The sequence below is a fragment of the Oryctolagus cuniculus genome, chromosome 10 (assembly GCF_964237555.1).
Source record: "Oryctolagus cuniculus chromosome 10, mOryCun1.1, whole genome shotgun sequence".
Lineage (NCBI taxonomy): Eukaryota > Metazoa > Chordata > Mammalia > Lagomorpha > Leporidae > Oryctolagus > Oryctolagus cuniculus.
The window spans coordinates 44,273,854-44,297,685 of record NC_091441.1 but is presented as its reverse complement, the minus strand read 5'-3'; the positions used below and the strand labels follow the sequence as shown (position 1 = coordinate 44,297,685).

At 36.1% G+C, this 23,832-nt stretch overlaps 1 protein-coding gene across 9 annotated transcripts in view; it reads right to left on the bottom strand.

The window, feature by feature from the left end:
* CCDC178 (coiled-coil domain containing 178) overlaps window positions 1–23,832 on the bottom strand; it is a 604,881-nt gene that overhangs the window by 432,181 nt on the left and 148,868 nt on the right. For all 9 annotated transcript variants that reach the window (XR_011379371.1, XR_011379370.1, XR_011379372.1 and 6 more), the window contains exons 12-13: window positions 11,619–11,714; window positions 11,337–11,473 (exon numbers count right to left, since the gene is read on the bottom strand). Coding sequence is in view for 6 of the 9 variants with exons in the window: in XM_051851309.2 (XP_051707269.2) it covers window positions 11,337–11,473; window positions 11,619–11,714 (233 nt within the window). In the remaining 3 variants the exon portion in view is untranslated. The remainder of the gene's footprint in view (window positions 1–11,336; window positions 11,474–11,618; window positions 11,715–23,832) is intronic.

Sequence of the window (23,832 nt, the reverse complement as noted above, 5' to 3'; positions counted from 1 at the left end):
AGTAGATCCCCTGCTCCCTGTGTCTGTGGAAGCCTTGTGTGCTGTGTTTGTAGGAAATCTGACTGCACAGAAGGGCACAGGGTATAGCTGAGTCTCTGGGCAAGCACTGTGTCTGGTTTCAGAAACTTAGAGGGTTCCTGGAGTGCCTGGGGTGGGTCACTGCAGAGGGTTCTATGCCCACACGGAGGACCACACATATCCATTGTGTGGTTCTTCTGAATAGGTAGGTGGGGTATGTAGCTAATACAGGCTCACCCTGGACATTGATCACCTTGATAGAGAGGCAATAAGGCTGGGAATATGCCAGATGACATGATTGTACCCTGCCCCTGCTGACAATAGAGGAAATCTACCATGCCCAACTTGGGTGTCACGCTGGATTCTTGCCTCATCCTCAAGCTCTGACCAGAGCTCCCAGGCTCAGCCCAGCACAGATCTCTGGACTTCCACTGGAGAGAGCAGACAGTCCATTAAGCAACAGATGCATATTTCAAAGATAAACAGCACCAGAGGGGAAAAACCAAGAAATGTTTCCACAAATGCCTACAAATAAAAGTAGAAATACAAGAAACATGATCAATGAAGACAATATGGACCCCCACAAAGGAACACAACATTTCAATGTTAGATGTGAAGATGAAGAGATTGATGAAATGCCTGAAAAGGGATTCAAAAGAATGATCATAAGACTGCTCAAAAACACAGTGAGCAAATACATAAGATCAAGAAATTCACACATCTCATGGATGAAAGATTCTGCCAGGAGATAGAGATATTGAAGAAAAATCAAAGTGAAACTAGAAATGACGATTTCAATATGTCAGGTATAAAATACAGTAGAAAGCCTTTACAACAGACTTTGTGGAGAAGAAGAAAGAATATCCAAGCTAGAAGACAAATTCTTGGAATTATCTCAGGAAGAAGAAAAAGAAGAAAGAAAAGATAAAGAGAGGAGCAGGAGGAGGAGAAAAGAAGAAGAAATAATTAGAAAAGCTGAAAATAGCATTTGAAATTTATGGGATACTATCCAATGACAAAACATGCATGTCTTAGGAGTTCCTGAAGAAGTGGAATGAGAGAATAAATTAGAAAATCTATTCAGGCTGGCACCGCAGCTCTCTAGGCTAATCCTCTGCCTGTGGCACCGGCACCCCGGTTTCTAGTCCTGGTTGAGGCATCGGTTCTGTCCCGGTTGCTCCTCTTCCAGTCCAGCTCTCTGCTGTGGCCGGGAGTGCAGTGGAGGATGGCCCAAGTACTTGGGTTCTGCACCTGCATGGGAGACCAGGAGGAAGCGCCTGGCTTCTGGCTTCAGATCAGCGCAGCGCGCAGGCTGCAACGTGCCAGCCATAGCGGCCACTTGTGGGGTGAAACAACGGAAAAAGGAAGACCTTTCTATCTCTCTCTCTCTCTCTCTAACTGTGCCTGTCTAAAAAAAAAGTCTATTCAGAGAAAAGCAGAAAGCTTCCCTAATTTGGAGAAAATAGGGACATCCAAGGACAGGAAGCATATGGCACTCCTGATAGATAATGATCAGAAAAGATCTTTGATACATTATGGTCAAACTTTAACAATAAAACAAAAATCAAAGATATTAAAATGTATATTGAGAGAAATGCACAGGCTAGTAGAGACACAGTCCAACTCCTAAAAGAAAAAACAACCCAGAATACTGTACCCACCAGAGCCCTAATTTATAAATGAAGGTGAAATAAAGATCTCCCAAAACAAACAGAAATTGAAAGAATTTGTTACCACTCATCCAGCCTTATAAATGATACTTAAGGATGTGCTATACACAGAAATAGAGATATTATCACTATGAAAGAAATGCGAAGGCAGAAAATTTAGTGAAATTACAAGGGAAATCCATAGCAAACAATAGGAATATGTATGAAAAATGGCAGGACCAGATCACTATTTATCAATAATAACACTGAATATAAGCTGTCAAAATTCTCCAATTAAAAGATATAGATCCTGGGGCTGATGCTGTGGCTTAGTGGGTAAAGCTGCCACCTGCAGTGCCAGCATCCCATATGGGCACCTGTTCATGTCCTGGCTGCTCCACTTTGATCCAGCTCTCTGCAATGGCCTGGGAAAGCAGAACATGCCCAAATCCTAGAACCCCTGCACTCAAGTGGGAGACCTGGAAGAAGCTCCTGGCTTCAGACCAGCCCAGCTTTGGCCTTTGTGGCTATCTGGGGAGTGAATCAGCAGATGGAAGACCTCTCCCTCTCTCCTTCTCCCTCTCCCTCTCCTTCTCCTTCTCCCTCCCTCTTCCACCCTCTCCCTCCTCCTCCCTTTCCCACTCTGCCTCTCTGTAATTTTGCATTTCAGATAAATAAATTTTATAAAAAAGATACAGACTAGATGAATTAATAAAAAATAATACCTACCTACTTATTGCCTATAAGAAACCCTACCAACAAAGATATATGAGAACTGAAACTGAAAAGATGGGGGAAAAATATTACATGCTAAAGCAAAGCAAAAATGAGGAGGTGTAGCCATGCTAACATCAGACAAAATAGACTTTAATACAAAAACTGTTAAAAGAGACAAAAAAGGGCACTATATAATGATTAAAGGATAAATTCATCAGGAAGATATGACTATAATAAATGTATATGCACCTAAAGTCAGGGCACCAGGCAATTTAAAAGAAATGTTAACGGATCTAAAGTGACACATAGATATCTTGTGATTTAATTGTTGTTTTTAGCCCTTGTTTATACTCTCATGGAACTGTGGTCTTCCTACTTTTTACTTGTTGACTATTATTCTTAGTGGCGAGTTAAGCCTGTGATTACAGAGTGAATTAAAATTATATCTGCAAAAATTAAAGAACAAAAAAGAAAGGCAGGAATCAAAATAATCAAGGGAGATAGAGGGGAGAGGAGGGAAGTTTAACTATGTTATTATAAATACCTATGAAATAAATGATATTTCTTCCCTTCATATTAATAATTTTTTGAAAGTATTTAAGAAGTAGGTTGGCACTGTGGTGTAGCAGCTTAAGCCTCCACCTGTGACACCAATCTCATGTGGGTGCCACTTGAAGTCTTAGCTGCTATACTACAGTTCCCTGCTAATGTGCCTGAGAAAGTGGCAGAGGATGACCCATGTGCTTGGGTCCCTGCATCCACATGGGAGACACAGGAGTTCCGACTCCTGTATTTGGACTGGTCCAGCCCTAGCCATTGGGGCCATTTTGGTAGTGAACCAGCTGATGGAAGATTTTCTCTCTCCTCCCACCCACCCTCTGTGTGTGTGTGTGTGTGTGTGTGTGTGTGTCCTTTACTCTCTGTAACTCTACCTTTAAAATAAATAAATCTTAAAAAGAATTGAAAAAAATAAAAAGAAGAGAATATGAATTGGAGCACAATGAATTTTCAATGTACATGTTCCAGTACCACCCTCATTCAGACAAAAAATAAAAAATTGAAGGAGGCCAGCAGAAACCCCTAGTGTGTGCTTAGGCATTGCTACCCAGTTGGACCTTTGTCACCCTTACAAGCTTTGCCTATTTTTGAAGTGGATCATGTAGTATATATCGTCATTTTGTCTTGATCAGTGTAATGTTCATTTTCATTGCTACGCTTTAGTACTTTGGATGAATGTGCTCCATTTTACCACCCATTCCACTCCTGATGTTTATTTAAATACTTTCCAGCTTTGAGCTATTAAAATAATGCTGCCATGAACATACATATTAACAACTTTTGATGTACGTATGAATAACTTTGAATATGTATCTAGGAGTGTAATATATTTGTCTATAGTAAATAATGACAAATATATTCCAAAATTGTTTTTCATAATTCTACTCCCACTGGCACTGTGAGAGTCCTGGTTACTCCAACTTGCTTGGGAAATGCAAGGTACAGATAGTCTGCATTTTAGCCCTACAGAATGATGTTGTGTGCAATTTCATTTTAGTTAATGGTCCTTGATGACAGAAATCAAACACCTTTTCCTGATTATTGTACATGCGGGTTACCTTTCTGTGAGGTGACTGTTCAAATCTCTGCCTTTTTATATTGGAATATTTTCTTTTTTCTTGTTTATATAATTTTGTTATTTGCATTCAATATTATATATTTAAAACTATTATATCTAATTTTTCTTTATTGACTTTCCCTATTAGATGTAAGTATTACACATATCTTTTATCTTGTTTACATTTTCACTGACTTAATGGCGTGTTTACTTATCAATTTTTTCTTCATGGTAGTTTTAGAAAACTGTCTTTTTTGTATTGATAAAGATATTTTTCTCTGTCCTCTATTAGAAGTTTTTCCTATTTTAACTTTCACATTTACAACTACACCCCACATAAAAAAATAGTTTTTAGTTTGTAGTAACAAGGAGAGATAAGGATTTACTTCTTCACCAGGCTATTAGAAAGGTCATTCATTTGCTGCTGTGCTTATGGGATTACTGCCACAAATCAAGAACAATTCTGGCTGTCTATTTATTTCCACGGGTCTGTTTATCTGTCTTTGTTCCAATAACAGGTGATATTGCATAGTGAGCTTTATTTCAATTATTGAAAAGTAACATTATGATTCCTCAAGGTTAGTATTTCTTCAAAATTCTCTGTAATGTTGGTTCTTCTATGGTTTTCCATTTATACTTTGGAATCAGCTTTTAAGTCTACACATATACACACATGCGTACAAACATAACATTCTCTAAGAAGTTGTTTGAGATTGCAAAAATATCTTCACAAATGAATGTCTCAATCAGTGGGCAATATATGTTCTCCTTCCTTTACATTTTCTTTTATTTGCCTCAATAATATCATATAGTCTCCTGTGTAGTATTCTTTCACATCTCCTTGCTAGATTTATTCCTTGGATTTGGTCTTCTGAAATTATATTGCTAGCCTAATTAAAAAATATTCTAATTAATAATTATTGCTATCTATTGATGCTGTGATCTTCTATTATCTGTACTTTGGCTAATACTACAGAATTGTTATGATTAAAAAAAAAAAAAAACTTTTGTTCACATTTAAACATACCATAGAGCTTTTTATCCTGAGAAAAGCAATTTTAAAATTATCTCAATTCGTTTCACCTGATGATTTATTAAATTACAATATTCAATAGCAGTTTAGATATCAACAAAATAAAACATTTAATTATTTACTTGCTTAGAATTTGACTTCTTCTCATTACTCAGTTATTTTCAATTTTTTGAGGTGTCCCACCATTTAGTTATTTTATAACTGTACTCTCTTCAGTAAAGATTCCTACTTTTATTTATAACTTTTAACTTATGTTTAAGTTCAATTTTCCAATGAATCAAATATTCTTCCTCATATTTTCTAAACAGAAAAAGGGGTTATATGACCAACCTAATTGCAGTTAGAGGAAGAATCCCATAATGGCCAATAACTATATTTCTTGATTCTACACTCTCAGATCCTGAGAAAGCATTATGCTTTCTAACATATGGTCTAAAGTTCCCTCACAAAATTTCTATCTCATGAAAATTCAAAGGAGCAGATGAATGCACAAGCAGGAAAATGTTTGCTTGACAATAGAAATACTTCTAAATTTACCATATAACATCTATCCCTATGAAAAGCTTTTCATGTGATTTCTATACATATGCACTTGTATCATGCCAAACACAATTCCCTTCAAAACATCAACATTCCTCCCCTCCCACTTTCCTCTCTCTACTTTTTTAATATTTAATGTCTGGTACAACAATAAAACCATCTATTAAAAGATTATCTCATTAAACTATTACTAAAATGAAGTATTTTAAAAAAAAATTTCTGAGCATGAAAGGAACTTTCTCTAATAGAGACTCTGTGCTAGGTCATACAGCAAGTGTCCGCAAATTTTTTTAAAAAAATCTTAATTATACTATGTGTCTTCTCTGATCACAAAGGAATGAAGATGGATATCAACAACTCAAAAATCTCTAGATCATATGCAAACACCTGGAGACTTAATCACATGGTTCTGAATGAACAAGGTGTCACAGAAGAAATTAAAAAAGAAGTAAAAACATTTCTGGAAATGAATGAAGACAGCCCATCACCTCAAAACTTATGGTAAACAGCCAAAGCAGTGTTAAAAGGGAACTTTATAGCAACTGATGCCTACATGAAGAAATTGGAAAGGTATCAAAGAAAAGAGCTATCAATCCATCTTAAGGACCCAGAAAAACAACAAATCAAACCCAAAATTAGTAGGAGGAAAGAAGTGATTAGAGAAAAAACAAAATTAGAAGAAAAAATACAAAGAATATAAAAAATCAGTAAACTAAAAAGTTATCTTTTTTCAAAAAATAAACAAAATTGATACATCATTGGCCCAACTAACAAAAAAGATGAGGGAAAAGACTCAAATCAATAAAATCAGAGATGAAAAAGGAAATGTAACAACATATACCACAGAAATTTAAAAAAAAAAATCACCCAGAATTATTACAAAGACCTGTATGCCAACAAATTGGGAAACCTTAAAGAAATGGATAGATTCCTGGACACATGTAATCTACCAAAATTGAGTAGTGAAGACATAGAAACCCTAAACAGACCAATAACAAAGACAGAGATTGAATCAGTAATAAAGACCCTCTCAACAAAGAAATGACCCATGACCAGACAACTTCACTGCTGGATTCTACCAGACATTTAAAGAACTAACTCCAATTCTTCTCAAGCTATTCGAAACAATTGAAAGGGAAAAAATCCTTCTCAATCCTCCCAAACTCCTTCTATGAAGCCTATATCACCTTAATTTCTAAACCATAAAAAGATACAAGAGAGAAAGAGAACAATAGACCAATATCCCTGATGAACATAGATGTAAAAATTCTCAAGAAAATAATTGAGGGGCCGGCGCCATGACTCACTTGGTTAATCCTCCACTTGTGGCGCCAGTATCCCATATGGGCACCGGTTCTAGTCCTGGTTGCTCCTCTTCCAGTCCAGCTCTCTGCTGTGGCCCGGGAGGGCAGTGGAGAATGGCCCAAGTGCTTGGGCCCCTGAACCCACATGGGAGACCAGGAAAAGGCACCTGGCTCCTGGCTTCGGATCAGCACAGCGTTGGCCATGGCGGCCATTGGGGGAGAAAACCAATGGAAGGCAGACCTTTCCTTTCTCTCTCTCTCTGTCTCCCTCTCACTGTCTATAACTCTAGCTGTCAAATAAATAATAAAAAAAAAATTGAATCCAACAACACATCAGAAATCTCATTCACCTTGAAAAGTGGATTTATCCCTGGTATGCAGTGATGTTTCAACATTAGCAAATAAATAAATGTGATTCATCATATTAACAAACTGAAAAACAAAAACCCATATGATTATCTCAATAGATGCAGAGAAAGCATTTGGTAAAAATACAACTTTCATGATGAAAACCTTAAGCATCCTACTAAATAGGGAAAGTTCAAAAGCATTCCCCCTAAGATCAGGAACCAGACAAGGATCCCTACTCTCAACACTGCTATTTAATATAGTCCTGGAAGTTTTAGCTAGAGCCATTAGACAAGAAAAAGAGATCAAAGGGATATAAATTGGAAAGGAAGAAGTCAAACTACCACTATATGCAGATGACATGATTCTATATATATAGGGGATCCAAAAGACTGCACTGAGTGACTACTGGAACTCATAAAGGAGTTTCATAATGTGACAGGATATAAAAAACAAAACAAATCAAAAGTTTTTGTATACACAAACAATGAGATGGCTGGAAAGAATTTCTAAGATCAATCCTATCCACAATAGCTACAAAAAATTTAAATACTTTGGAATTAATTTAACCAAGGATGTCAAAGATCTCCACAATGAAAATTACAAAGAAAATAAAAGAAGACAACATTAAAAATGAAAAAGTATCTTCCATGCTCATGGATTGGAAGAATCAATAACATCAAAATGTCCATAGTACCATGCACACTCATGGCCATATACATAAGCACACAGGTCAGATAATACACTTCCCCTAAGGACCAACCACTCCAGAAAGTGTGGAACAAACAGGATATGAAAACATCAAATACATGAATTATTCAATGCAGGCTATAAATTTTACCTGGGCCTTGGTTATAACTGCGATTTTAATCTTAGGTTTACTATTGGTAATTGCTATTATTGAATTAATATATCAAGCAAATCTAAATGTTCACTAATCTGCAGTTTAGTTGAAGCTAGGTCAAATGAAATAAAGTAAAAAGTTTTGAACCCAAATATAGAGTTAGTTTTCAAATTCCAGCTGGGTTTAGCCAGAGGACTTTAGAAAGCCTCTTTTGCAACCTGAGTTCTTGATTTCTGCCACAGAAACACACAAGTATTATTTAGAAAATATTGAATTCAAGAGAAGTTGTATAAATCACTCTCACTAGTAATCAGAGAAATGGAGTTCAAAACAATATTGAGAGTACACCTTTTTCATTTATCGTGTTGGAAATGATTTGCAACAATAACATTCAACATTAGCACAAGTACATGGAGGACAAGTCCATGTACTGCTCAGTCTCCAAAAATGGTATGGTCTTTCCAGAAAGCAGTTCTAGAGATGTACAGAGTTACTTGGAGAAGTCTGTGAAAAACATAACTAAAAGAAAAAATGGTGCAAAAATATTTGAAATCAATGTATATGAGAGATCTTCAAAAGGTTCATGAAAAATGCATATTGTAAAAATCCATGCATAGATTCCAAAACTTGTTTTATGCCAAAATAAACTTATCTTTTCAGTTCATTTGTCTATTAAATTTTGGATGTGCCTTCATATTAGGAAATTTTAAAGTAATATAGCCAATCCAATTCTAGAATTTTATTCTAAACATAAAAGAGCCGGATAGTGAAAAAGTTTTCTGAGCAAAAATATGCATAGTCACAATATTTACAAGTAGAAATAAAAAAACTAAATCTGAGTAATTATTATTTAAATCATATTTCATCTGTATAATAGACTTTATATAGATATTTAAATAGTATGTTGGACATTTATATGATAGTGGGACAAAACATTTTTATATCATGTTGGGAATAAAAAGGACTCAATAAGTTATATAATAAAAAAGAAACATATATATATATATCAACAGCAATATCTTCATGAATCAAAATAATTTGATTTCAGATCTTTTAATTCTTGTTGTATTTCCTAAATTTTCTAGAATACATGTACTTTATAATTACAGTTTTAAATAGATCTTAGAAGACATTATTGACCCGTGAGTTTCTGTAAAGTGGAATCTTGTTTACCTCAGTTTAGGAAATAAAACTTTACCTCAGCTTAGGAAATAAAACAAATCTACAGTATACTCAAGAACATAAGTTGAGAAACAGAGCTTCTCTCATAAATATAAAATGACACATGATAAATTCAACTTTACCATTGGGCTCAAAGACTTTCTGAAAATAGTTTCCAGAAGAAAATAGACAGTAAAACTGATCAAGGAAAAAGAAACTAAAAGCATGAGCTGCAAAAATGAAGTACAGAAGCAGGTTACGAAGATTTCAGATACTTAAATTACTCAATTCAGACTATAAAATAACTATTCATATTATATTTAATTGAGAAAAGATATGTTTTAAGTGTCCAGTTCAAATAGGGGACCACAAAATAATTTAGCAGATTTGGAAGAAAAGTAAATAAAACTTTTCGAAAGTAATTACATTTGCCATCTGTGACATGTTAAGGTGTTAACCGGGACAAGCAAGATGCATACCAGGGAAATACTTCTCTTATGGGGCTGTCATGGGTTAGTGAGTCAAGCCACCACCCTTGATGCTGGCATCCAATATGGGTACTACTTCGTGTCCCGACTGCTCTACTTCTGATCCAGCTTTCAGCTAATGGCCTGGGAAAAGCAGTGGAGGATGGCCCGAGTATTTAGGGCCCTGCTACCCATGCGGAAGACCTAGATGAAGCTCCTGGCTTCAGCCTGGCCCATCCCTGGCCATTGTGGCCATATAGGGAGTAAACCAGTGGGTGGAAGATCTCTCTTCTCTTTTTTCTTTCTCTCTTCCCTCTTCTCTCCTTCCCCCTCTCTCCTTCCCCTGTTCTCTGTAACTCTGATTTTCTAATAAATAAATTAATCTTTAAATACGTATCCTTAACATGCAGATTCTATCTTTCCAAAGGTAAAATAATCACTGAGAAGTTTTAATTGGCTTCCTTTACAATTGTCACCTATCATATAACATCTCTTCTTTCTTTGCTCCATCTTCCCATTCAGTACTCAGGAATGGAATTCACAGTATGTGCTGGACACTATGCTAGATAATGACGACTCAACAATGGCAAAGAAAAAATGGTTGTGGCCTAAGTCTGCCCTTATGTACTTTCCCAGTTTTGGAGAGAGACATATATCAGTCAGATATTTATTCACACATACACACACACACACACACACACTCAAATTGCAAATATGACAAGAGGTATGAAGAGGATATCCAAAGACGCTGGATTTCACTGAATAGTCCATGAAGGCTTTGCGAAACTCATTCCTACACTATAATTTTAAAGACAAATGGTAGTTAGGTAGAAACAGAAAAAAAGCATTCTAAGAAAGGAAAAAGACCAAACACTGTATGGGCTGTAAACAAACATGACAAGTAGGAGAAATTAAAGTAAACCCAAACACTTGAACCAAATACTGATGCTGAATCAGGTGAAAACAATGACTGAAAAGGCAGATCTGCCTAATCAAGAGACCTTAGAGGATATGCTAAGGAGAAGACTTCTGTCCCTTAACCCCTGCCAAAAACAACATGCTTACCAAAATTTAGATATTGCATTAGAAAGAGAATATAGTCATTGGATGTAGACCAGTTGTGGAAGTCATTGCAAATTCACGGAAGACATGATGATAGCTTGCACTAGATTTCTGGTAGAGTAGCTAAGTAGATGGATAGAAAAGATATGTAGTATGTAGAACAGTTTTTGTGAAATTGCTGAATAAGAGGATTGAAACAGAAAGAAGAATCAACAAAACTCAAATTTCTGATGCATGAATACTAGGTTAGTAGTTGTATGAAAAATTGAGTTGATTAAAGGAGATCATGAGCTTGTTTAGACATATGTTAAACTTAAACTATCTTTGAGTCTAAGAATATACACCCAAAAGAGGTGAGGTGATTATGAATAAAACTCCTTTTAAGATCAGTTTTTCATTATTTGGGCTTGTTCTAAAGGGTTCCAAAATGGTTAAATAGTAGCATTCAGGAGAGGAAAAAATACGATTTATACTCATGATAAACACAAATACCATAATATTATTCCAGGGACACAAACTGGAGATAATTATATTTAACATAGTAGATATACTTTATAAGAAATAATTTACAGAATTACCTGTCACTGATTTGATTTGTTACATTGTCAATTTCAATCTCAAGTCTTCTTTTTTCTTCCATCAGTTGAGTACATGCTAATGAAACCTCTGAAAAATCTTTTGTGACATTAGAAATCTCAATAGCCCACGATTTTTTCTTTAAGAAAAGAATAAAAGCATCATTTATACATGTTTAATTATCAAAAAAGTAAAATATAGAGTACTAAAATTAGTTTTAATTACATGAATATATGAGACTAGAAGACAGAACTCTATTGGAAAGTAGAAAAACATCAACTTACGGCAGCATAAAATTTATTAAGTGCTTCCAGATACTGTTGTTCATAACTTTTTTGCTTCCAGCCTTGTTGATCAAATATTTTCTTCAAATCATCTAACTAAGAAAAAACAAGTAAATTGTAGATTTCTTTCCTTTTATAAATAGATTATACTTCATTTTATACAGCTATCATAATTTAATAAGTATTGATTGAAATTGTATAAAATAACACCACAGGCTGTTTGCATTTATGAACATGATGCAAGTTTCTGGACAGAATATAAAAACTAAGTCTATTATAATTTGGATGAATAATTAATTACAGATATAATGTTTTATCTACATAAACTTCATAAAACTCCAGAAAATTTTGGATCATAAATCATTTCAACAAATTAAAGAGGAAAATAAATTGAACATGGCGACTCTTTGAGAACTAATCTTTGGGTAAATTACTCTCAAGTTTCCATAATTTTTACACTTGTAAAAGGAAATATTACTCAAATACAATATAAAATAATAACAGCAAATATAATAAATTATGAAACTCAGATGTGATTGAACCCAAGGTAAACTCATTATCATTTATCACCACTATGACTAATCATGTTTTGTGAAAGACTAGTTAATGGCAATTGGATAGTGAAAACTAATACTGCCATTTTAATATGGATGATGAGTAGATAATATATTTTCAAATTCAGGTGGTACAACTAAGTAGGAAAACAAAAGATTCTATTTAAAGCTATAATAAATTATTTTAGTAACTTGGCTAGTTATGAAGATCAGGAAATCCATAGCTTTTATGTGTAAGAGCAATCATTTAGTTTTAAAACATAATATGCATATTTTGTCAAAAATGTAAAATAGGTAGGACAGGAAAGATAGCATCCATATAAATTAAACACAAACTCTTATAAAAGCTTAAATCAACATACACAGAAAAAATTTGTGTGGTATGGGAAGGCTTAATAGCATATAATGTTACTTCTTCCAAAATTAATACAAAAATATTAAAAATTGGAATTTCCTCTCATGAATCTGCTGAAAATGAAGTTTTTATGGAATTCCATGTTATGTCAGACTAAGAGGTACCTGAAAATAAAATTAATGTTGGAAACTTGTTAACAAACAAGTAAAACCCTATAGTGACACTATATCAAAGCAGATTTTATTTTTCTCACCAGTACAAATAAATATCACAGGGAAAAATTAAAGACCAGAAATAGACATAAAGTCATATTCTTAAAAGTTTCCATTTGGGGGCTGTGCCTTGGCAAAGTGGGTGCTGTGTGCAGCACTGGCACAGGTCCCAGGTGCTCCACTTCCAATCCAGCTCCCTGCTCATCTTCCTGGGAAAGCAGTAGTGCATGACTCAAGTGCTTGGGCCTCTGGACACATGTGAGAGACCTAGAAATAGCTCCTGTCTCCTAGCTTCCAATCTTCCAATTGCAGCCATTTCTGTCTGTCGCTCTGTCTCTCTCTCTCTCTGTCTCTCTCTCTCTGCTTTTCGAATAAATAAATACATCTTTTTAGAAAATAAGTGGTAACAGAATCCAATGAAGGCTATTTGTTTGAAAAACTTCAAAGTGATCTCTACCTCATATCCAACTCATTTAATAACAAACATAAATTTCAAATGGATAAAAGCCTAAAACAAACACTAAACAGTACAAACTTTTAGCCAATGCTGGTTTATTTCTATAATCTTGGGAGAAATGAGTATGTCATATTGTCATGGAAATCAAGAGATCTATTGATCTGTTAGCATGCTTTATTAAAGTCATGTGGCAAAAAACACTATAAGCAATTTTAAAGAAAAAATGTGACCATGAAAAATGAAAACAAAGGCCACTATTCAAAAAAAAAAAAAGTCTTTGCAAAGAACCCTGGTGAACATAGTGGAAGAAGCACTTTTGAAAATCCTCACAATAAACACAATGAGAAAATTACCACCTCCACCCAAAAGAAGTCAAAAGGAGCCTTCTCAGAGCTCTGGAGTTAGCTAAAAGCCAAAGCTGATTATTAACCAATTAATTCAATGCAACTGGTTTAATTTGAGTAACAGTGAGCTTTGTGCTCTTTGAACTCATATTAGTTTCTTTCTGCAGCATCACAGCATCCTTGAAAAATACTAGTTCACATTTTTGGTGTACGTGAATACTCTGGCAGCCAACAGAGGAGGCAGAAATGGACTGGGATGCTTTCCAAGCCTCTTGTCATCATTTCACCTGGATGGTATTTTTTTCTGGAATACTCCGTTTTCAAGGATTTCTCTATTGACTTGATGCAGAGCTTACTCAGTGAAAAAGTCTTTCTCAGAAATGTCTTTTTCCTGGGATAATCATAAAAAAATGCAAGCTGCTGATTAACTCTGTGGACATCTGAGACTGGAAAATAATTGAGACAAGCAATAGAGTTACAAACTTAAAAGGGAAAGCTGGGGAATCATGTTCATAGCAGCTTTGTAAAATGCCTACATATTCTTGAGAATCGAGAAGACTGCAAATGCTTACAGATATGAAAGTACACAGAATAAAATACTCCTGAAATACCTGAGAATTCCTTTAACCTGTAACTTCTGGATGGCCTTAGGGCTCTATGAAAACAGCAAGAAAAAAAACTAGAATAGACTTGGCAATTGACTCACTAAGAACTCTCCAAGTCTGGTAAAGTTAATTAATTAACTATGAATCTACAGATTCAAGAAGCTCAAAGGAATTCCAAGCACTATGGGTTCAAAGATGTATATATGACATACATCATAATCAAAATATCAAATACCCAAGACAAAAAGAGAATCTTGGAAGTAGCAAGAAAGATATTGCACTTCAAACACAAAGGATCTTCAATAAGATTAGAATGATTTTTTAATTGAAAACAATGGGGTCAGAAGACAAAGTTAACATATTCAAAGTACAGAAAAAATGTGCCAAGAATCCTATAAGAAACAAAATTGTCATCTAAGAATGATTGCACTATTAGAACATTCCCACAAAAAAGATAATTTACCACTAGGAGACTTGTTCTATGAGAAACTAAAAGGAGTCGTTCTGGTTGAAATAAAAGAACACTAGAGAATAACTTGAATGCAAAGAAGAAATAGAGAGAACCAATAAGCATAACTATATTGGAAAATAGAAAAAAGGTACAAATATATTATTTTGTAACATTTTTTTTCTGGCCAGATTTTAAAGATACCTTCATGAAGTAATAATTGCAACTATGTTAGTCAAACAGTGCACAAAGATTTTATTTATATAATGCCAGCATTAATGAAAATAAAAATTACATAAGAAAGTGAGTATATAAGAACAAAGGTGTGTATACTATTTAAATTACTTTAATATTAACCCAAAATAGATTTTAAGCATAAATTAAGGACTGTATCCTATGGTATCTGTTAGGTATAAAATCTAAAATATCCATTAAAACAAATGAAATTGCAATGCAATTAAAATGGTATACAAAAAGGTACTAATGGAAGAATAAATGAATCTAATTTTATAAGACACAGAGAAAATAAATGGCAAACAGAAATGCTACCTTGTTACATTAAATATAAATTATTTAAAACAACTCAATTGCCTGAGTAGGTTAGGCATTTGGAGCAACTGGTAAGATATTGTTTGGGATGCCCACATCCAGTTGTTGGAGTGCCTGGGCTGGAATACAAACTCTGTTTCTGATACTCATTTCCTAATAATGTGTACCCTGGGAGGCATCTACTGGGCTTAAGTTTTTGGGTTTTTACCACTCATGAGGGAGACCTGCTTTGAATTCCTGGTCTCTGTCTCTGCTGTGGCCCAACTTCGGCTGTTTTAGGCATCTGAGGAGTGAATCAGTGGATGGAAGATCTTCTCTGTCTTTGTTTTTCTCTATCATTCTGCCTTTCAGATAAAATTAAAAAATGAATAATTTTTAACAGTATAGAGATTGAAATAAGGTCTTAGAATAAAATGGTCCTATAATATGCTGTTTTTAAGACACATATTAAATTCAAAGACATGAATACATTGAAAGTAAGAGTGGAAAAAGAAATATCATAGAAACAATGGCCAAGGAGAACTGGAGTGGTTATACTAATATCGGATGGGATAGACTTTCTCTAAACTTATTAGTACAGAAAACAAGGATATTTTATAAACCTAAAGGGTCAATTAATCAAGAAGATATAAAAGTTAGAAACGTCAATCCACCTAAAACAGCCTCAAGACATGAAACAAAACCTAACAGATTTGAAGGAAGAAATAGACAACAAAACAAAAATATACTTAATATATACTTCAAATAATTAATAAAACAAGTATATAGGTCAACAAAGAAATAGGAGACTTGAACAACATTAAAAACACGTGGCAATTAATATAGAATACAAAAAAAAACTATAGGAATGAAATGAACAATTTGGGATATGATTGCCATTTTTAGACCTTGTTTATACTCCTGTGGAACTGTTGTCTTCCTACTTTTTACTTGTTGAATATTATGATTAGTGGCAAATTAAGTCTGTGAATATAGAGCAAATAATAATTATGTCCACAAAAACTGATGAAGAGAAGGAAAGGAGGGAGGGACATTGGGGGAAAAGGGAGTGTGCGAAGTGTGATTGTTTTCCTGGAACTGTACCAATGGAATGCATGAAATCTGCTCTCTTTATATTAAAACAATTTTTAAAAAGCAATTAGATCAAAGATTCTATACACACACACACACACACACACACAGAGAGAGAGAGAGAGAGAGAGAGAGAGAGAGCAAGAGAAAGCGCATTCCACCCAAGGGTATAATACCTATTCTTCTCATGTGTACTTGGAAGTGTGATATGTTAGGCTATAAAATAAGCCAAAAATAAATTGAAAAATTTGAAACCATGCAGTGTATTCTACAATTACACAGGGATGGAATGATAAATCTATAACAGAAGGAAATTTGGAAATCCAAAATATGTGGAATTCAGACTCTGAGATAACCAACAAGCAAAAGAAAAAAATCTTAATGAAAATTAGAAAACATTTTAAGATGAATGGAAATCAGAGTAGAATACTGAAACTTAGTGCCAGAATAGTTAAGAGAAATGTTTAGCTAACAGTGTTTAAAAAGGATTTCAAGTTGGTAACCAAACTTTACACAAAAAGAAATAGAAGATAAATAGCAAACTTAACCCAAAGCAAACAGAAGAATGGCAGCAATAAACATTAGAACATTAGACTAGAAATAAATGAATTTTAACAATTCTATGACACAAAAAAATTGAGAGAATAAAAAAATCCCGAAAGTTGATTATTTTAAAAGTTCAAGAAAATTGGCCAGCACTGTGGCTCATTTGGCTAATCCTCCTCCTGCAGCGCCAGCACCCCGGGTTCTAGGCCCGGTTGGGGTGCCAACCCCGGGTTCTAGTCCCGGTTGCTCCTCTTCCATTCCAGCTCTCTGCTGTGGCCCGGGAAGGCAGTGGAGGATGGCCCAAGTGCTTGGGTCCCGACACCCTCCTGGGAGACCGGGAGGAGAAACCTGGCTCCTGGCTTCGGATCAGTGGCACAGCGCCGGCTGTGGCAGCCATTAAGGGAGAGAACCAATGGAGGGAAGACCTTTCTCTCTGTCTCTCTCTCACACTAAAACTGTTTCTCTCTCACTGTCTAACTCTGCCTGTCAAAAAAAATTAAAAGTTCAAGAAAATTAATATTATTCTAAATCATGAAAAAGATTAAAATAACTAAAATCAGAAATTGAATAGGGGCTTTCATTGTTAAGCAAAAAAAAAAAAAAAATAAAAGAATACTGTAAAACATTTTGTGCCATCAAATTAAATAAACAAGATCAAATGAGTGAATTCCTAAAAATACAGAAATCACCAAAAGTGACTCAAGAAGGAATAGAAAAAAAGTGACCCCAATATAACTAAAGAGATTTAAAAACTTCCTACAAAGATAAGGCCAGGAACGAATTGCTTCACTGGTGAATTAGAGTAAATAAGAAAAGAAAAAAAGAAATAAAAACCTCATGAAAAGATTCTGTGCACCGCAAAAAGCCCCAGGCTGAAAGGACTAGACGGGCCACCTTGATTGACAAGGGGCAGGGAGGTGGTAGACTAAGTGTATCCAGGCAGCACAGGCTGCCCAGCATGTGGCTGTAATGACCAGTACGCAGGGCAGAGCATTTTGCATTGTTAGTTTCCTGTCTTGCACTTAAAATAAGGTCTATGGGAGTAGCCTGGAAAATGCTTGCTGTTTTTCCTTTTTTTTTAATTGCTTTTGTTTAACATTTGATTGCCTTAACGACTATAAACATAACCTATTTTTGTGCTGAAGATACTGGATGGAAAACTTGTGTGTTACTAGACTGTGTTTGAAATATTTGGTCAAAGATCTATTAATTTGCCTGTAATGGCATTTAATGTTCACAAACAGCTGTGAAAAGGGCCTTGGAGCATTATCTTTAGTTACTTGAGGAGTTTGTAGGCTTTTTAAAAAAAAATAGAGAGTATGTTAAAATACTTTTTATTAACTTAGTGAAGACAATGTCTGTGAGAAAATGGATTTTTCTTTTGGATTTTCTTTGTGGTCATTGTGAGTAATTGCTTTTTCTTTTACTTCATTTCACATTCTTCCTTTGTTCTAAAACTTAGACTGACATCTAGCTTTGACAATCATAGCATGTTATATTTTCCTGAGGGGGGAATAACTTATAAGGCTATTCAATTTTGTACTATTGGTATGTTGGTGGATTTTTAAACTGTGTTCTAATGGCAATAAATCATATAAACTGAGAAAAATATATTTGAAAAGCACATGAGAGTATTACAGGCATGGAAAGCCAAAACACTCTGGAAAAAAAAAAAAAAAACTAAATGAAAGATCTCTGCAAGTGAGATCCCAGTGAAAAGAACAGGTCATCAAAGGAGGTACCTTTCTCTGAAGGGAGGAGAGAACTTCCACTTTGACTACGACCTTGTCTAAATATGATCAGAGTTGGTGAACTCAGAAGGCTTCCATAGCCTTGGCAACTCATGACAAGAGCCTAGGGTGATTACTGATGCCATAAACAAGAGTGTCAATTTGTTAAGTCAACAACAGGAGTCACTGTGCACTTACTCCTCATGTAGGATCTCTGTCCTTAATGTGCTGTACATTGTGATTTAATGCTATAACTTTTACTCAAACAGTATTTTTCACTTTGTGTTTCTATGTGGGTGCAAATTGTTGAAATCTTTACTTAATATATGCTAAACTGATCTTCTGTATATAAAGAGAATCGAAAATGAATCTTGATGTGAATGGAAGGGGGGAGGGAGAGGTAAAGGGGAGGGTTGCGGGTGGGAGGGAAGTAATGGGAGGGGAAGCCATTGTAATCCATAAGCTGTACTTTGGAAATTTATATTCATTAAATAAAAGTTAAAAAAAATTAAAGAGACATAAATAAATGGAAAGTCATCTGTGCTCATGAATTAGAAAACCTGAGGTGGGCCAGCACTGTGGCGTATTTGGTAAAGCCGCTGCCTGCAGTGCTGGCATCCTATATGGGCACCGGTTCGAGTCCCAGCTGCTCCACTTCTGATCCAGCTCTCTGCTATAGCCTGGGAAAGCAGTAGAAGATGACACAAGTCCTTGGGCCCCTGCACCTACGTGGGAGACCCAGAGGAAGCTCTTGGCTCCTGGTTTCAGGTTGGTGAATCTCCAACCATTGCAGGCATTTGGGGAGTGACTGTGGATGGAAGAGTTCTCTCTCTCTCTCTCTCTCTCTTTTTCTAATTGTGACTTTCGAATAAATAAATGCATTTTTAAAATTAAAAAAAGGGGCTGGCGCCATGGTTCACTTGGTTAATCCTCCACCTGCGGCACCAGCATCCCATATGGGCTCCGGGTTCTAGTCCCAGTTGCTCCTCTTTCAGCCCAGCTCTCTGCTGTGGCCAGGGAGGGCAGTGGAGGATGGCCCAAGTGCCAAGGCCCAAGGTCTCCTGCACCCGCATAGGAGACCAGGAAGAAGCTCCTGGCTCCTGGCTTTGGATCAGTGCAGTGCCAGCCATAGCAGCCATATGGGGAGTGAACCAACAGAAGGAAGACCTTTCTCTCTGTCTCTCTCTGTCTATAACTCTGTCAAATAAATAAAAATTTAAAAAGAAAACCTGAGTTATTAAGATGAAATATCGCCCTCACTGATCTACAGACTCAATACAACACCTTTTAAAAATAACCTCAGTTAATCTGCTTTTCAGATATCAACATCCAATTTGAAAAATAAAATAATATGTAATTTCAATGCATATTTAAACGCCTTGGTCTGAAAATTGGAATGACTCAATTGTTATAAGCTGTATTAGGGAAGACTGCAGATTATACAAAGATCAGATATTTGAAGTTCTCTTTCAGAGAGGTTAAATTTGAGATACTCACTAATATGTGACTCCAGATTAATAGTAGGTAGTGAGACATACAAAGGTAATTACAAAAGATGCAGGAAAGCTGTTCACAAATATTTGGAGTTTCAGGAGATGTATAGAAGCCAGTGGAAGGAACTGAGATAAAGCATCCAGAAAAGTAAGAAGCGATAAAATTTGTATCATTGAAGGAAAGAGAAAAAATTGCCAAGGATAAAGATAATAAGCTACTTGGTTAAGTGTATAACTTATTAGATTTATTTATTTATTTATGTTTGGACAGGGAGAGTTAGACAGTGAGAGAGAGAGAGAGAGAGAGAGAGAGATAGGTCTTCCTTCTGTTGGTTCACCCCCCAAATGGCCACCACGGCCGGCACGCTGTGCTGATCCGAAGCCAGGAGCCAGGTGCTTCTTCCTGGTCTCCCATGTGGGTGCAGGGCCCAAGGACTTGGGCCATCCTCCACTGCCTTCCCGGGCCACAGCGGAGAGCTGTACTGGAAGACAAGCAACCGGGACAGAACCGGCGCCCCAACTGGGACTAGAACCCAGTGTGCTGGCGCCACAGGCAGAAGATTAGCCTAGTGAGCCGCGGTGCCAGCCCAACTTATTAGATTTAAAAGTAGGGAAATCAGTGTTGGCCTAAATCAGATATATTTTGGCTGAATGGTGAGGGCAAAAATAAAAATTATTACAAGTTTTAAAAATGATGGGAAAAATGGCCAAATGAGATTAAAACAATTCAAGTTTTAAATTAGGAAATGTAACATAATCCAATAAGAGAAATTATTTCATGAGCATTTCTGTAGATGCATAAAAGACTGTGGGCAAAACTGAGTCCCCACTCCCCGTTTTACAACTATTCGCTAAATTGAAACTGACAAGCACTTTCTTAATATGATAAAATATATTTTTACTCTTTAACTTCTTGCTTAAATAAAAAAATCTATAACTGATTAAAAACAGGACATGGGGCTGATTCCAGAATTTACATTAAACTGGAAGTATGAATCAATATAATCAAATGTGAAACAATATAGACATAGAATTAATGAAAGACTAGTAATATCTCTAACTGCAGATGGATTTACAGCATTCCTAGAAAATCCAAAGCAAACACTGATAAAAACTAACAGATAACTTTAAGAATCAGTTAAAATGTTACCCTATGAATTAGCATTGACATTGCATACTCAAAAGAAGCCAGCTGGAAGAAATAATGAAAGAGAAATCCTCCATACTAAGTACAACAATAACTAGGAGTAAACTTCTCAAAAACACGCAAATCCTATGTGAAGAAACCATTTGAAAACTTTCCTAATTGACCTGAAAAAAAGAATAACACATTTAGATTGATACCATCTTATTGGCTTACAGTAAAGGCAATTATTTTCTCACTCTTCTGTGGATGAGAAAGTTGGTGGACAGGATGAACACAGTCCCGTCCTCTGAAGCCATGGCTTCTGTATCATCAATTGTGAATCAAAATATTTGAAAGAAGAAAGTGTGTGTGTCCTAAACATGTACAGACTTTTTTCTTACTATTTCTTACAGCAACACAACTACTGACTTAGCATTTATATTGTACCAGATACTATAAATAACCTAGAGTTGACTTATGGGCAGGAGGATGTGCATAGCCTATAAGCAAATATGTAAGTCATATGCAAATACAACACCCTTTTGCACGAGGAGCTTGAACATCCTAGGATATTGGCAGCTATGAGGATTCTGGAAACAATCCCCTTCCCCTTCACATACAGAGAAGGACAACTGTAATCTACATGTGGGAACACAGCAATAGAGGGTTCAGCTGACCTGGGCTCCTCATTAGTGTCTCTGGGGAATGACCCTCTGCCAATCTCAGCAAAGTTGTAGACAGAAGTAATTTTCTTTTCATAATTTCTACATAGCCCCCTCCATCTTCAAGTCACCAACGACTGGCTGAGTGCTTTCCATGCCTTTGAGCTCTCTGACTCCACTTTCTACCATACTTCTTTAATTGGTGTCAACCTGCAGTCAAGAGAAAGCTCAGCTTTTAAAGAATTTTTTTTTTTTTTTTTGGACAGGCAGAGTTTAGACAGAGAGAGAGAGAGACACAGAGAGAAAAGTTTTCCTTTCCGTTGGTTCACCCCCAAAATGGCCGCCACAGCCAGCCTGCTGCATTGATCTGAAGCCAGGAGCCAGGTGCTTCTCCTGGTCTCCCATGCAGGTGCAGGGCCCAAGCACATGGGCCATCCTCCACTGCACTCCCGGGCCATCGCAGAGAGCTGGAGTGGAAGAGGAGCAACCGGGACAGAACCGGTGCCCCAACCGGAACTAGAACACAGGGTGCCGGTGCCGCAGGCGGAGGATTAGCGAAGTGAGCTGTGGCGCTGGCCAAAAGCTCTGCTTTTAAAGAGCTTTTTATTATTATTATTACTGACAGGCAGAGTGGACAGTGAGAGAGAGAGAGAGAGAGAGACAAAGGTCTTCCTTTCCATTGGTTCACCCCCAAAATGGCCGCCACAGCCAGCCCGCTGCATTGATCTGAAGCCAGGAGCCAGGTGCTTCTCTTGGTCTCCCATGCGGGTGAAGGGCCCAAGGACTTGGGCCATCCTCCACTGCACTCCCGGGCCACAGCAGAGAGCTGGACTAGAAGAGGAGCAACCGGGACTAGAACCTGGGGTGCCAGTGCCTCAGGCGGAGGATTAGCCAAGTGAGCCGAGGTGCTGGCCAAAAGCTTTGCTTTTAAAGAGCCTTGTAATTATCATTATAATCCAGGATAATTTCCTTATAGCAACACTGATTAATGAACACAATTATGTCTGCAAATTCTCTCTGGCCAGCCATGCTACCTCACATATATTCAAAAGAATAACACTGACATGAAATTATCACGGGAGGCCTAATTCTGCCCACCACACTTAACCCCTGTGCTCCAGGATCCACTTCTTTCTCACATGCACTCACACACCTGCTTTCAGAATATCCACAAATCTCAACCCTTGGCCCCAAATTACGTGTAAATATTCTTCTCTGGTGTCCCAAATCTCATCATCAAATCAGGTGTGAAAGAAGCTATAGGTATAATATTGGGGCATACCTGTACGATTCCTCTTCAGCTGTGGACCATTGAACTAAAGAAACAAATTATAAATGCCCAATGACCCCCCCCCACACACACACACATTTTTCACTCCATTGGAAGCTGGATGCACAAACATTTTTCAGACAATATGTTCTCTATTTTTCACCTACATTGAGATGGTTGTTTTTCTTAAGACCCACTAGTAATTATGTAAATTATGCCCAAGCACATCAACTCACATTTTGGCATACTTCTATCATAAGTAAAATTAACACATAAACTAGAAAATGACTGAATATATTAGTCGTGCAGTATTTTTATCCTTTAAAGAACATTAATGTAAGACACAATAATCAATATTAGTATTCAGTACACAAGAATTATCTGTAAAAGTAGACTGTGGAGTACAAGATATCTACTGGACAACATAGAAAGTTATTTCCAAAGGCTTAATGGATTGGTTAACCCTAATATATTTACATTAAACTGGAAGTATGAATCAATAATGTGTTAATAATGTGTCATCAAGTGCATACAAAATAGTGATTTGTAGATATTTATTTGTTTCAATAGGAATAAATTTCTTAGCTCTCCAGTCATAACAGTTATAAGATTTCCAACACTGATCTCTTATAACATAGATATTATTTACTTAAGACAAAAGAGAGGAAATTTTATCTTAAGGAATAAGAAAATTAAATCACTAGTTACATTAACAAAACCCCTTTCTTCAAAACCCCTTTCTTTAAAATCTTATTTAAGGTCTACAAATTATATATATATATATATATATAT